Source organism: Enhydra lutris, unplaced genomic scaffold (genome assembly GCF_002288905.1).
Source record: "Enhydra lutris kenyoni isolate GAN:26980312 unplaced genomic scaffold, ASM228890v2 scaffoldscaffold20, whole genome shotgun sequence".
Taxonomy (NCBI): Eukaryota; Metazoa; Chordata; class Mammalia; order Carnivora; family Mustelidae; genus Enhydra; species Enhydra lutris.
In genome coordinates this window covers 5257992-5272564 of record NW_019154104.1, presented here as the reverse complement: position 1 = coordinate 5272564, position 14573 = coordinate 5257992, and the positions used below count along the sequence as shown (strand labels likewise).

The 14573-nt window shown below is 46.5% G+C and overlaps 1 protein-coding gene across 2 annotated transcripts; it reads left to right on the top strand.

Moving 5' to 3' along the window:
• Nucleotides 1-5542: 5542 nt before the first annotated feature.
• Nucleotides 5543-14192, top strand: LOC111148494 (calmodulin 1). Of its 2 annotated transcripts, none has more exons than XM_022505085.1 (6): nt 5543-5773; nt 8633-8663; nt 9620-9763; nt 12144-12250; nt 12616-12751; nt 12938-14192. In XM_022505085.1, exons 1-6 carry the CDS (start codon nt 5771-5773, stop codon nt 12964-12966), a joined length of 450 nt encoding a protein of 149 aa, XP_022360793.1. In that variant the 5' UTR covers nt 5543-5770; the 3' UTR covers nt 12967-14192. The 2 variants fall into 2 exon arrangements, with proteins under 2 accessions (XP_022360793.1, XP_022360792.1); XM_022505084.1 differs by lacking the exon at nt 5543-5773 and adding an exon at nt 6878-7261.
• Nucleotides 14193-14573: the final 381 nt, after the last annotated feature.

Here is a 14573-nt window from a genome sequence, read left to right as displayed (position 1 = left end):
TTAAAGTATTATGGGGTGGAGAAGGAGGGAGCTGGGGACAGTGAAGAGGGAGAGACAAGACTTCTTTCCTGTGAGATAGCTCAGAGGGCTTCAGTCTGGCATTACAAATTTCTTGAGGAAAATCTTCTAACTGAATAATCCATCCATGAAGGCAGCACTGACTATAGGTACATGCAGTGAATGAATTTAGACTGGATACTTTGTAAAAATCATCAAACCAACACTCTCATTCTTTCTTCCCCGATCCCCCAACTCCCACACCAAGAGTCATTTTCTCAAAAGAGTGTAAGCTTCATGAAGGCAAGAGCTATTTATTATCATCTGCTGTATTTCTGATGCCTAGAAGGGTGTGAGTATAAGAAATACTCAAATAGAGAGGCAGAGAAAGAGGCAAAGGGAGAGGGAGAAACACACTCCCTGCTGAGCAGAGAGCCTGATGTGGGACTTGATCCCAGGACCCTGAGATCACAATCCCAGACAAAGGCAGAGGGAGAGGGAGAAGCAGACTCCTGGGTGAGCAGGGAGCCCAGTGTGGGCTTTGATCCCAGCAATCAGGTTCCCTCATCAGAAGGGAATCTGCTTCTCCCTTTGCCTCTCCTCCCCCCTCCCCTGCTTGTGCTCTCTCTCTCTGTTTCTCTTAAATAAACAAATGGAATCTTTAAAAAAGGAAAAAAAAAAAAAGAATTCAGTGATTCATCACTTACATTCAATCTCCAGTGCCCGTCCCAACAAATACCTTCCTTAATCCCCATCACCCATCTAGCCCATCTCCCATCCACCTCCCTCCATCAACCCTCAGCTTGTTCTTTATAGTTAAGAGTCTTGTATGGCTTGTTTCCCTGTCTCCTTTTTTTCTTTTCCCCCTTCCCATATGTTCATCTGTTTTCTTTCTTAAATTCCACATATGAAGAGAAATAAGTCAATCGGAGAAAGATAACTATCATATGATCTCCCTGATATGAGGAAGTGGAGATGCAACATGGGGGGTTAAGGGGGTAGGAGAAGAATAAATGAAACAAGATGGGATTGGGAGGGAGACAAACCATAAATGACTCTTAATCTCACAAAACAAACTGAGGGTTGCTGGGGGGAGGGGGGTTGGGAGAGGGGGGTGGGGTTATGGATATTGGGGAGGGTATGTGCTATGGTGAGTGCTGTGAAGTGTGTAAACCTGGTGATTCACAGACCTGTACTCCTGGGGATAAAAATGTATTATATGTTTATAAAAAATAAAAAAATTAAAAACAAACAAACAAAAAACTCCACCTATGATTGAAATCATATGGTATTTGTCTTCGACTGACTTACTTCATTTAGCATAATACACTCTAGCTAAATCCATGTTGTTGCAAATGACACAATTTCATTTTTTGATGGCTGAGTAATATTCCATTGCATATACATTTACCACATCTTACAAAGTAAATGTTTTGCTTTGAGTTTTTTTTTTTTTAAAGATTTTATTTATTTATTTGACAGAGAGATCACAAGCAGGCAGAAAGGCAGGCAGAGAGAGGAGGAAGCAGGCTCCCTGCTGAGCAGAGAGCCCGATGCGGGGCTCGATCCCACGACTCTGAGATCATGACCTGAGCCGAAGGCAGCGGCTTAACCCACTGAGCCACCCAGGTGCCCCTGCTTTGAGTTTTCTTTCACAAATACCCTGCTCCTTATGTAGGAGATGTAGCTATTACTACATTCCTATGAACTTATTTTACTTTCAAATCCTTGGGTAATGAAGTACTTATTTAAGGGTCCCCAGGTGGCTCAGTTGGTTGAACAACTGCCTTTGGCTCAGGTCATGATCCCAGGGATTGAGTCCCACGTAAGGCTCTCTGCTCAGCAGAGAGGCGGCTTCTCACTCTCACTTTCCCTCTGCCTCCCTCGCTCTCCCTCTCTCTCACAAATAAATAAATAAAATCTCCAAAAAAAGAAGTATTTCTTTTTTTTTTTTTTTAAAGATTTTATTTATTTATTTGACAGACAGAGATCACAAGTAGGCAGAGAGACAGGCGGAGAGAGAGGAAGGGAAGCAGGCTCCCTGCCGAGCAGAGAGCCCGATGCGGTGCTCGATCCCAGGACCCCTGGATCATGACCTGAGCTGAAGGCAGAGGCTTTAACCCACTGAGCCACCCAGGTGCCCCAAGCAGTATTTCTTTAAAAAACAAATTTAAATTTTTTTTGAAGATTTTAATTTTAAGTAATTTCCACACCCAACGTGGGGCTAGAACTCATAACCCGGAGATTAAGAGTCACATGCTCTACCAGCCAGGCCCCCCTAAAAACAGATTTTAATCTTAATCTTTGTTCTTCCTCTCCAGAAAATTAAATTAAAAATAAATTCTATTAAATTACAGGAAATAGTTACAGTGTTATGTCCAAAGAGATCGGAGCTAGATATTGGGGTTCTTCCACTTAAATTAGGAAAATCACTGAATCTCTTAGTGCCTGTTTCCACGTAAGGATAACAATACCTGCCTCATGGGATAGGCAGGAGAATGAAATAATGCATTTAGCACAAGGGCTGGCTGTAGTCAATGCTCAGCAGAAGATGTTCTCTTTCTTTCTTTTTTAAAGATTTATATACCCATTTCAGAGAAAGAAAAAGAGGGGGAGAGAGGATGAGTGGGGGGGCAGAGGGAGAGGGAGAGAGAATCTCAAGCAGGCTCCACACTGAGCCTGGAGCCCAGCATGGGGGCTCGATCTCTCAACCCTGAGATCATGACCTGAGCTGAAATCAAGAGCTGGCCGCTTAGCTGACTGAGCCATCCAGACACCCCTAAAAATAAAACCTTTTAAAAAAATGATGATAAAATGGCTTCTCAGCTTTTTGGCTAAGATCAAGTGTGAAAATATTATTATTAAAAAAAAAAGAATCTAATCAAACCATAAGAGACTCTTAGTCACAGGAAATAAACTGAGGGTTGCTGGAGGGGAAGTGAGTGGGGGGATGGAGTAACTGGGTTTGGACATGAAGGAGGGCATGTGATATAATGAGCACTGGGGACTATACAATACTGATGAATCACTGACTTCTACCTCTGAAACTAATAATACATTATATGTTAATTCATTTAATTTAAATAATAAAAAGAGTCTATTTGACTTTAATGAAAGCCTAGTGATCATCTAGGTAAAAGAATCTGCTTCATGAAATAGGCAAATCCTTCACATTGTATATTTAAAGTTTTCAGATATTGATTTCTCTAATATATAATCCAATATTAGAGTCCCACGCAAGTGTCTATGCTCTGTTTTACGCTCCATCTTTGACTCACAGTAAGATCTTGGGCAAGTCACTGACCTTCTCATATTTCAGTGTGTCAAACTAGCCAAAAAACTAAAGCATGACCTCACTACAAACCCAGTAGACTTGAAAGGTGAGATGTGCTTTGATACATTAAAGAATTATCAAAAGAGAACTTAAGCTAGTAAGACCATATAAAGAATCACAATTATGAATTTTATAATGAGTAAAATAATTCTAAAATATACAGTTTTTAGCAAGTAACATCATGAAAAGTTTCAAAGCTTTTTATCTGGGTGAATTTGGTTAAATGACAGGGAGAAATATTATTTTCAAAATCATGGATTAGAGCAATTTAACCAAAATAATTATAAGGAATGGAAGACAGAAGCTAATGAATCCTCAATAACTAAACACATTTCATTTCCAGACCATTATTTCCCCTTACTTATACAATGTGCACAGTATTTTAAAATGTATTTCACTAAGTACTATATGAAAAGAATATAAATTCCTTTAGAAATGAAGCAGTTTTAAGATGCATCTGGCCATTTAGACTTGTAACTCACCAGATTATTGAATATTCTTTAAATTGATTTCGTATTAGTCCCTTTCCCTCTATTTTCCTATTTCCAACTCTCCCACTCAGGTTTCCTGCCATGAGCAAGCACAAGATGAACAAGAAGAGGAAGAGAAGGAGGACGACGACGATGATGATTGGCTGATTTGTGAAGTAAATAATGTCTTTTTAATCTGCAGAGAGAAGGCAACACCATTCCCTGGCTTGCTGCTGCAGCCTCTCTTTAAACTGAACAGCAGGTTCACCCTTTCTGCAGCATTTCAGAAAGAACAGCAGTAAGAACAGTTCGACAGAGGTTATCCCAGAAGTCTTGTGGTATCTGCAATATGCCTGAACATTTTTCCTTTTTAAAAAACCTCTTTCTGCAAATTTTGTCAAAGCCGGAAGCAAACGTCACCAAGGGGAGCCTTTTCTAGCAGAGTTTGTCAATTACACACTTTGCACATTCTCTGAAAGAGTAAACAAATGATAAATTGCAACTGTTGCCCAGGCCCTGTAAACAAAAGATCAAATTCTCTGGGCTGCCTTGGCAAGAAAACTAACTGCAGCATTTTGTCAAGATTTTTACAAGTTCTGATTTCAAATTAATAACTGAAATTGCCCCTTTTCTAGTTTACAGAAAGACTGAAAACATTTATTAAAGATAAAATATTTTAGAGAGGAACAGAAACAAGATTGTACATTAAAATAAAATCTAGTTCCATTGTAGATACAACTTGCTGTTTGTTCCAGCTCTAATATAGGGGATTCTAAGTGCCTGTTTTTTTCCTTCTTTGTTTTTATGAATGAAGATCTGATCCCTCTTAGGACCGGGAAAATTAAGAAAAAAACAGAAATCAAAGCATGGGTTTTAAGGTCTATGGAAGATTCACACGGGTACATTAATTTCAGTTAAGACCAGAGCCAGAATGAATAGCATTTTCCGTAGGAAACAAAACAGTTAAGGGAGAAATATTATTCAGGCATACAAAATATTCAGTGGAAACGTGAAAAAATTAAAAGAAGACTGGCTAAGCATATGAGCATGACACAGATTTAGCAACTTAGCGTATATAATGTTTCAGAAATTGTTTCAAATTTTTAAAAGAAAAAAGACATCTGACCAATTTCTTGCGAGAGGAAAAATGCTATGCCCCTTCCAGACCCTCTCCAAGGCAGGGGAAGGTGTGCTGTCAATTCTTCTGTCCCCAGCTCCCCGCGGACCTCCTCTGCCCCAGGACCTCCTGAAACATCCCGAAAGGAAGGTGGCCAGCTGGAGACCCCGGGGCGCGGGGCCCGCGGAACCCGGCCGCGCCAGGAGAAGGTGTAAAATATGTGAAGTCCGGGGAGTGGGGGTGTCCCACAGGTGGAGGTGGGGCCGGGGTGAGAGGCGGATAGCTTCTCACGTCCAGGGCCGCCCCAGGTCGGGGCTGTGGAGACACTCTGCCCTAGTCCAGCCCCAGACAGGAGTCTCTGGGGATTCCTCGCCCCACCTGCTCCTGAGTCGGCCCCAGCCCCACGACCTCTCGCCTCTCTTCGAACCCGTCGCGTCCCGGGGCCCCAGGCTGGGCCCGCGGCGGGCGCGCCCGGGAGGAGGGAAGAGGGAGGAGGGAGGAGGGAGGAGGGAGGAGGGAGGAGGGAGGCGGGGCGCGACGGGGGCGGGGCCAACCGGGCGAGGCCCGGCCCTCCCAGCGCCGCTCCGAGCGAGCCGGCAGCGCCGTGGCGGAGGGATACGGAGCGCCGTATATATACCGCCGGGCGCAGGCCCGCACTTCGGCAGTGGTGCTGGGAGCCTCGCGGGCGCGGTGCCGTTACTCACAGTCGGGCGGCGGCAGCGGCACAGCGCTGAGCGCACATCGCGCCTTAGCAGCAGCAGCAACAGCAGCGAAGGCACCCCCCGCCGTTACAGCCCCTGCGCTAGTGCAGCCACCCTCGCTCCCTCTGCTCTTCTTCCCTTCGCTCGCACCATGGTAGGTCGGGAGTGGTAAACGGCGGCGTAGCAGCTGTCTGCCCATTTCTTCCCAAATTTTGAGTTCAGCGCCCCCCCCCCTTTTTTTCGGTGTGGGTTTTTTTTCCTCCCTCTTTTCCGGGTGTTACGCAGCAGCTGCAGTTAAGGAGGACGCATTTTGGATTTGCATTTCGCTTTTCTCGGCCAGGTTTTCTTATTTAAATTTTGGTCCCTCTTGGAGCTGGACTTAGCCGTGGGCTGTCGGCGGGCAGGGGCTCCGGCCGCAGCTGCACCGGGGCCTTCCGCATCCACCCCCTCCCCCAGCCCCGCAGCACTGCATCCAGCGCGCCGCACCCGGGCTTCCCGCAGCGCTGCGCCTGGGCCGGGGCCCCGGGGGGCGGGGGAGCCGGGCGGGGCCGGGCACTCGATCCCTCCCCTGGGCACCCCCCCCCCGCCCTCCACCCTAGGCACAGAGGCGGGGGGTCGGGCGGGCTACGGAGAATGAATGGGCCCGACCTAACCGGTGGCGCACATTGCTTCCGCCCGGGCGTGGGGGGCGCAGTCGGCGTCCACCTCCTCCCCCACCCGACGACCCCGCTGGGCGCCCTGGCTCAGCAGCTATCCCTCCTCCCTCCCGGGGGGCGCGGCGCGGGCGTGGGTTGGGAAGGAAGGAGCCGGGGAAGGGTGGGGTGGGGGCAGGAAGGCGAGGGGTGGGGGGCGGAGAGGGCGGAAGCGGCGGGCCGGCAGCCCTGCGCCCGGGCGGGGCCCCACCGTGTGGCCGGGGCTCGTGTCTCCATGTTTCGCACTCCTGCAGCCCCCAACCCAGTGCGGCAGTGAAGGCGTGCTTGATCCTCTGTACCCCGGAGGTCCCTTCCCGAGGGAGGCACTCGGCTCGAGCTAATTGGGGCGGGGGGGGGCGGGGGAGGAGGGAGCTGGCGCGCGGCTCGGTTTCCATTAGAGACGCAAAGTTTCTGCTCCGGTAGGAGGCGGCGGTGCGGCTCGCCGCCTGGGGGAGCAGAAGCGGGTGGGAGGCGCGGGGCGGACTTGGCCACCTCTCGCCGCGCGGTCCCGGAGTGGGGGTGGGAGTGGGGGGGTGATCCTGGCCAGGGAAGGGCGGTGCCCCCACCCTGGGGCTCCCTTGTTCCTCCGCATCCCGCCTGCTCTCGGGGCACGCATCCCTGCCTGGCCCCTCGCCACTTTGCAGTCCGCAGGGAGATGCCCTCCACGTTTCCGCTTTCTCTGCAGCCTCTAGATTGCCAGATGCGCCTGTGCGCCTGGCTGGGTGTGTTTTCTTCAGTCCCCTTCCTCCATGGGCGGGCTGGGGTGATATCACCCACAGCGCTTTCTGGCTTGGCGGGACGGGGAGATGGCACCCGACAGGTTCAGAGCACCTTTGCCCTTTAGTCCAGAGCGATTTGGGGGTGGGTATTTCTTTGTCGAGGAAGGTAGATGCTTTCGGAAAGCTCTCTTACCAGGAGAGTTTTGCGGTGAGGTGGGACTGTTCTTCCCGGTTAGGTGACAGTTTCTCGTTCGAGGTGTGGCAGGGCTTCCTGTGGTACAAAGACAGATGTTGTCCTGGCATTACATAAATCATCGTGTCTCCTTCATGCGATATAAAGAAAACTGCCTTCCGGTGACTGGGGTAGAAAGGAAGACCTAACTCTAATTTGAAAAAATAAGTTTTCCCCCAAATCAGTATATTGGAACACCGCACCTATTGGGAAAGTTTTCATTTAAGATCAGTGTAAACATAAACGTGGTTAGCTTTCTATTAGGAATTATTTTGTAACTGGCTTCTTTAGGTGTCCTTCATTAAAATAAAAATACTTATTAGCTCTCCTTGCATTCTGGAAGCTCCCCCCTACACCCCCCCCCCCCCAAGGTACAGGTCACAGGTTCCGTGTTGCAGGGACCAGACAAAACAAGTGCAAATAACCTGCATGGCCATCACCACCTGAGTAAAGTGGCTTTATTCCGAGCAGCTCCTCTCTCATGCTGAAAATTGGTGAATATTCTCTAGCAAAGTTAGTAGTTGCTCTTTTTCCAAAAAAGACATGGTAGAGTCTCATAATTATTTTGTACCTTTGTGGGTACTTCACGTTTGCGGTTTTGTAACAGCTCAGTAGTAGGATGGTTGCATTTTTTCCTGGCTTCTTTATCAAAGATAATTTGAGGGCATCAGCCCTTACAAATGGGGGGCTTTTCATAAATAACTGCCCAATTTAAATGGAAAAGGATTTATTGCATGGAAATGAAGTTGGTGGGGGTGACCCATTGCGGTATATTTATATTTTTCACTTAATTGTATTTCATAAAATAGATAAGGAAGCCTGTTAATCCAACCCAAAGCCATTATGTAACGCCTGTTTGGAGATTTTGGAGCGCCCGCAGCAATGCGCAAGGTGCGCTAAAAGCCTGCCCCTGGCCGCGATCCTGGCGGTGATGACAGCAGCCATCAGGCTGGCATCCTCAGATGGAAGGGGGGACTGCGGTGTCCCTGGCGCAGTAGGTGGCGCTCTTCTTTCTCTGAGCTGGCCGCTGCCTCCGGTGTGGTGGGGCCTTTTGCCACTAGAGGTGCCATTTTTTAAATTATGAACTGACCCTTCCTCGTTAGACCTCAGAGTGCATTAGCCATCGACTCAGCAAAGAAAACGTGAAGTGAAATGTCACTTCTTTGTCATCCTTTGTTTTTTCAAATAGCATAAAGTGTTCCCTTTATTCTCATTGTTTTCATTTAGTGGCTAGCAGTTTCGCGTGGTTGGCTTTTTTTTTTTTAAAGAGTGATTTTTGAAAGGTCAGTATCAAAAGTATAATTGAGAAAACTCTGCTGCTCTCCATTGGCGCTTGTGCACTGAGGTATACCTCTTCTTTCTTTATGTAGGCTGATCAGCTGACCGAAGAACAGATCGCTGGTAAGTCGATGACTTCAGGGGGTCCCCTTAGGCCAGAACGAGGCATGACTCCTTTCAAATAATTTCTCTGACCCTTCCCTCCCACCCCCACCCCACTATAATTTGAGCAGTTTCTTAAGAATTTATTTAAATGGAATCAAGAAGCAGAAATATTTAGGTCAGGTGTTCATTCCTTGCCAGCGTGTCAGAGGCCGTGTGGAAGTGGAGCTGGGAATCCTTGTTCCACTCTGGTGTGTTTGACTGGCTCATGCTAGTCACGGCTTTGCATGTGGTGGGAGTGCCGGGAGCCTGCTGCTCACAGCGGAGTTCAGTATTCTTATGCCACAGGTCTTTTTGTAATTCACCATGAAGGCTCGTGCTTGCTCTTTGAAAATACATGGGAATGGGTGGAAATGAGGGTTAGTTCTACTGTAATAATTGGAAAAGGAAGTCAGTTTAGATTCTAGCTTTGAGTATTCCTTGGAGGACTCTTTTGAGATGATTTCTCTTTAGGAAACCAGGGATGCCTTTGAAATAAGTGCCATATAGAGAGAACACTCTGGTTCCCTGGGAGGGTGCATTTCTAATAACCCCTTCATGTTGCTGTGAAAGGCGCTCCTATGGCTGGAGCAGTTGAACTGGAAGGGGCCTTAAGGGAACACGGGGACCAATCTTCACTTGTCAGATTGGACTGAGGACTAATTTAAGTGTGTTTTAAGTTTAGTTTTCTTTAAAAGTGTGAGAGTACTGTGTGGTTTTATGGAACCAGTTACCAGGAGCAGTGTCTGCTTTATGGACTACGGAATGAAGGCCGGTCCAATAGGACTGTTGTGGTCTTTATTTCAGGAGATAACGACGAGGCAATTTGTGATAAGTTGCAGACTTGGACGGTTTGCTTTGGCAAGCCCCAGGGAAGTGTGTGCTGTGGCTGGGTTGGGTAAAGACATTCATTCTAAAGGGTAAACTTCTGTTTTCAGAGTTCAAGGAAGCTTTCTCCCTATTTGACAAAGATGGCGACGGCACCATCACAACAAAGGAACTGGGAACTGTCATGAGGTCACTGGGTCAGAACCCAACAGAAGCCGAATTGCAGGATATGATCAACGAGGTGGATGCTGACGGTGAGGGCCCAGACCTATGAATGAGAGCCAGTGTTGTGTAATTCAAGTTCAGACATGTCACAAGATTGTCTTTCAGGTCCCCAGAGCAAAGCAAATGTGCAGCGATCCTTTCGGTGGTTGCCTGACGGCTGCTGACAATGAAAATAGAAGATTATGGGCCTGCCTTTGGCTGTGCTCACTGTCTAGAACATTTCCTGGATCAGATCGGCATATTGTTCTTTTCTACTTGCCGTGACCTACAGCTCAGTCTTTTTTATCAACTGGCCCATGAGTCTCCACTGAGTCCTTTGGGGAAGTAAAAATAAAAAGCCATAGACCTTTTCTAAAAGCTGACTGTCTCCAAGAGGAGTGGGAAGTGAAGAGGAAGGAGAGACCCTTAGACTTTAGTGTCAAGTTGAGTACAGCATGAATTGTAGATGTGTTTATTACAGAGAATTTTGAGGGTCATATAAAGCTTGGACATGGAGTGCTCAAAGGCTGTAGGGAGTAGATTATAGAACCTAACAGAAGGGGAAGATGAGTAAAGTGCAGAGCAAGAAGGAATAAGCAGTACCCCTTGTAATGGGGTCACCAGTTGGTCACCGATTCTTCTGGACTCTAGAACAGTGGACAGTAGACCCTCCACTGCTCACTTCTCTCAGGAAGCAGTTTTTGAGCATTTCCTTCTCAAAAGGCTGTCCTTTTGGAAACCTTGTACATGCAGATAATATATAACGTCGTAGAACATAGGAAATTTTTAAAAATGAGCTAAGAATAAACAGTTTGGATCTACACTATTTTCTAGACGATTGGCTTGAGAGTAACCATTTAAACAAATGTGGTATCATAAAGTGATAAAGTAGAATTAAATTTGTCTGGTCATGCACATTGAGAAGCTGGGTGAGCTCTTTAACAAGTGGTTTCAGCCCATTCAAGCTACTTTGAAAAGAGTTTTTGTCCCTCTCAATGTTCTGGAAAAGGGGTAGTTCAGAATTCCCTCTTGGTTGACTGCTAAGATGATTGGCCATCTGGGAACATGGGGTGGCCACCCCCTGTTTTATGGGAACCCTGGGAAATGGTGCTTAGGGACTGACAAAGTGTATTGGGCCCTTAGATTGTATGGCGCAAGGAAGGAGAAACTCTTTCAGGCTACAGAATCTAGTAATGAATAAACGTAGTGCCCAAGGATGTCTTCTCTGCGTGGTTATGAGATAGCATTTCAAATAATTTACTTTGTCTTGTGTGAATATCATAATGCTTTAAAATTTTGGAGGCCAAAGGAATTTCTGAATCACTTTGATTTAAAGGTACTGGTGAGGGACGCCTGGGTGGCTCAGTTGGTTGAGCAGCTGCCTTCGGCTCAGGTCATGATCCCAGTGTCCTGGGATCGAGTCCCGCATCGGGCTCCTTGCTCAGCAGGGAGCCTGCTTCTCCCTCTGCCTCTGCCTGCCATTCTGTCTGCCTGTGCTCGCTCTCTCTCCCTCTCTCTCTCTCTGACAAATAAATAAATAAAAAATCTTTAAAAAAAAAAAAAAAAAATAAAGGTACTGGTGAAAATGAGTATTTTAACCCAGGGCTTTTTCCCATTTAATTTTGTTTCCGTTTAATTTAAGTTATACTGTTAATTGTCTTTGTCTTTGTGGGTGCTCGCCAACTCTTAGTTTTAGAGAGGAAGTTATTTAGAATACTGGCCGTAGAACAGGCTGTTCCAACCCAGTTACCTAAGTGGTAGTGGTCTGAGCTATGAAAACACTTCCGAGCCTTGCCCTTACTAGGAAAGCAAAGATACTGAGCTAGAGAAAAAAATGATTAGGTGACTTATCAGAATGTGGGCAGGAAATGCCTTCTGGAGAAGACTGTGATAATTTATGGTCCGTGGTATAAGAAAGTCTGTTTTTGCCCCCTTCCGTAATCCTTTTTTTCCATAAAACATTCTGTTGTACTGGCAGGCCAGTTCTGGGCCTTGACCAGGGTCACGGACCAAGGCAGAGGTAGGGCCAGGGGCTTACCCTCAGCCTGGGGTCGGGGTTGTGGGGGAGGGGGGTGTTGTCTCGAGGGCTTCCTGCAGGAATGGAAGGGTGCTGTAGGCCTTCTCTTGAACTGCACAACCGCCTTTAGTGGTCAGGAACCTCCACGTGCAGTTTCCTTTGCATCCTAAAGTGCTCTCCTGGGCGCTGATGACTAGTTTGAATTACGAGTCATGTGAAATCCCTGCGAAGTATTTGAACAGTTGAGACTTACACATGGTTTAACCTCGTAAAATGAATAACTCAACCGGTTTGTCCGAATGAGTCTTAACCCTTCTTTGCTGTGCTTTGAAGATGTTCCCCTGGGGAACATTGTTCCTGGGGAGCATTGCCGGCGCATTTATTTTATGCGAGCTTTTGTTTTCTTATTTGAGGTAATGGCACCATTGACTTCCCGGAATTCTTGACTATGATGGCTAGAAAAATGAAAGATACAGACAGCGAAGAAGAAATTCGCGAGGCATTCCGAGTCTTTGACAAGGTAATCCTGCGTCTGAGTTGCAGCCTGTCCTTAGAGACGCGCTGCTTTGCCACCGTTTCTGAAATACTTAGAACACTTACACTGAATTGCCTGGGCCTCTGTGGTGATCTTGCTTTGAAATAGGCCGACTTAGCTGCAGCAGCCTTAAACTAGGCGAGGGTGAGCATGATGATAAGCAGTGGGGAATTTTGAACCAAGCTTGATTTTGCTGCTTTCGGTTCCTTAGCGTTTTCCAAGCCCCTGCATTTCGGTGCGGGCTGAGGGCACGTGCTTGGTGGCTTGGTGGGGGAGCCGGAGCGGGGTGGCCTGTGCCCGTTGGGAAGCCCTCTCCACCGCCCTCAGTGGCACCTGCTTAATGTTCACAGGATGGCAACGGTTACATCAGTGCGGCAGAGCTTCGTCATGTCATGACCAACTTAGGGGAGAAACTAACAGATGAAGAAGTAGATGAAATGATCAGAGAAGCAGATATTGATGGAGATGGGCAAGTCAACTATGAAGGTAAAAAACGCTGCATTAGTCTCTTCAGCTTAGTTTTGAATAGTCCTCCCTGTGGTATCTAGAAATGAGTTAACTGCTTCACGAGACCCTGATCTTTATTTATTTTCTTTATGCGGAGTAGAGATGTTGTGTTCATTCAAACTGCTTTTGAAGATAACCACAAGTTATGATTGTTTGTCTTTTCAGAATTCGTACAGATGATGACTGCAAAATGAAGGCCTACTTTCAACTCCTTTCCCCCCCCTTCTAGAAGAATCAAATTGAATCTTTTACTTACCTCTTGCAAAAAAAAAAAAAAAGTTCATTTACTCATTCTGTTTCTATATAGCAAAACTGAATGTCAAAAGTACCTTCTGTCCACACACACAAAATCTGCATGTATTGGTTGGTGGTCCTGTCCCCTAAAGATCAAGCTACACATCAGTTTTACAACATAAATACTTGTCCTACCTTAATGATAAGGAAGCACCTAGTGGACTCCTCGCAGTTCCATTTGCTCATGATTAATACACTGGGCTGGCCGGTTTTTCATGCATGCAGCTTGACAATTGAGCACAGTCAGGCATTTGTATTAAAAACGAAAAACGAAAAAAATTTAAAACTTCTTCAAATGGGTTCTAGTTCAGTTTGTTAGTATAAATTGTCATAGCTGGTTTACTGAAAACAAACATTTTAAATTGGTTTACCTCAGGATGCTGTGCCGAGAAATGGGTGAAGGATAAGCTGTCTAGACGTAGCCCCACTTAGCAGGACAGCCCTCTCGTACTTCTGGGTGCCCCACCCTTGGTGACCATGACACTCATCTGGGTGGCATGCCACACATGTTGGTTTAGCGTTGTCCGCGTTGTCCTGGAGTGACACGGGTGTCAGGCTGTCACCATTCACACAAATTAAAAAAAACAAAAAAACAAAAACCTTTACTAAGGGAGCGTCTTTGGACTCTCTGTTTTTAAAACCTCCTGAACCATGACTTGGAGCCAGCAGAATAGGCTGGGGCTGTGGACTTCAGCACAGGCATCAACATTGCTGATCAAGGAATTACAATTTACGTCCATTCCAAGTTGTAAATGCTAGTCTTTTTTTTTTTTTTTTTTTCCAATAAAAAAAGACCATTAACTTAAAGTGGTGTTAAATGCTTTGTAAAGCTGAGATCTAAACGGGGACAAGGCGGTCGGAGGAGAGGTCAGTCAGTACCTTTAAAAGCTTGTAGCCCAGCATTGGGCTTCTTGCCCTCCCGCCCTCCCTCCCTCCCTCCTGACATCCCAGCACCAACCTCTGAGCCTGAGACCCTGCCTAAAACCGGGCAGATAGCAATTGCTTCATCCTATCTACGGACATGTAGGTCTACTTGTATTTTCACTGGGGGGTGGGGGGGGGTGAACCCTGTTTAACTTAATGATAATTCAGGCAGTGGCGCTCTTTAATGAAGGAAAAAAAAAAACCACTTTTTCTCAAGCATGTACTTAGGGGTTCTTCTCAAATCGTGCTGCTGATTACCTGTTTTATGTAACTACTTGAGACCATCTGTGCAAAGAGACATGATTTAGTGTGTCTGTAATTTAATCCTTGCTGTGTGGTAGAAGCAGTAGTCCCTTCTAAGCCAGTCTTTCTGCCTAAAAGACACTACCGGTCACCTTCGAGTCATGATTTTTTAATTTATGATGATGACTTCCCTCAGCCTCCTTTTCCTTTTTGTTTTTCTTCTTCCAAAGTTGACTTAGCTTCCTCCCTGCCTCCCCTCCCCACCCCCATCCCCCGCCCCCAAGCAGAACTAATGCTAGCCTCCAGCTTGAAAGTAAAACTCGAGCCTGGAGGGGATTTT

Bases quoted from the DNA above. Each gene is read 5' to 3' on its own strand.
- LOC111148494 (XM_022505084.1), top strand. From the start codon at position 7,118: ATGGCACCCGACAGGTTCAGAGCACCTTTGCCCTTTAGTCCAGAGCGA. The intron at 7,262-8,632 runs GTTAGGTGACAG...TTCTTTATGTAG, and splicing joins AGGTGGGACTGTTCTTCCCG to GCTGATCAGCTGACCGAAGA. The intron at 9,764-12,143 runs GTGAGGGCCCAG...TTCTTATTTGAG, and splicing joins CAACGAGGTGGATGCTGACG to GTAATGGCACCATTGACTTC.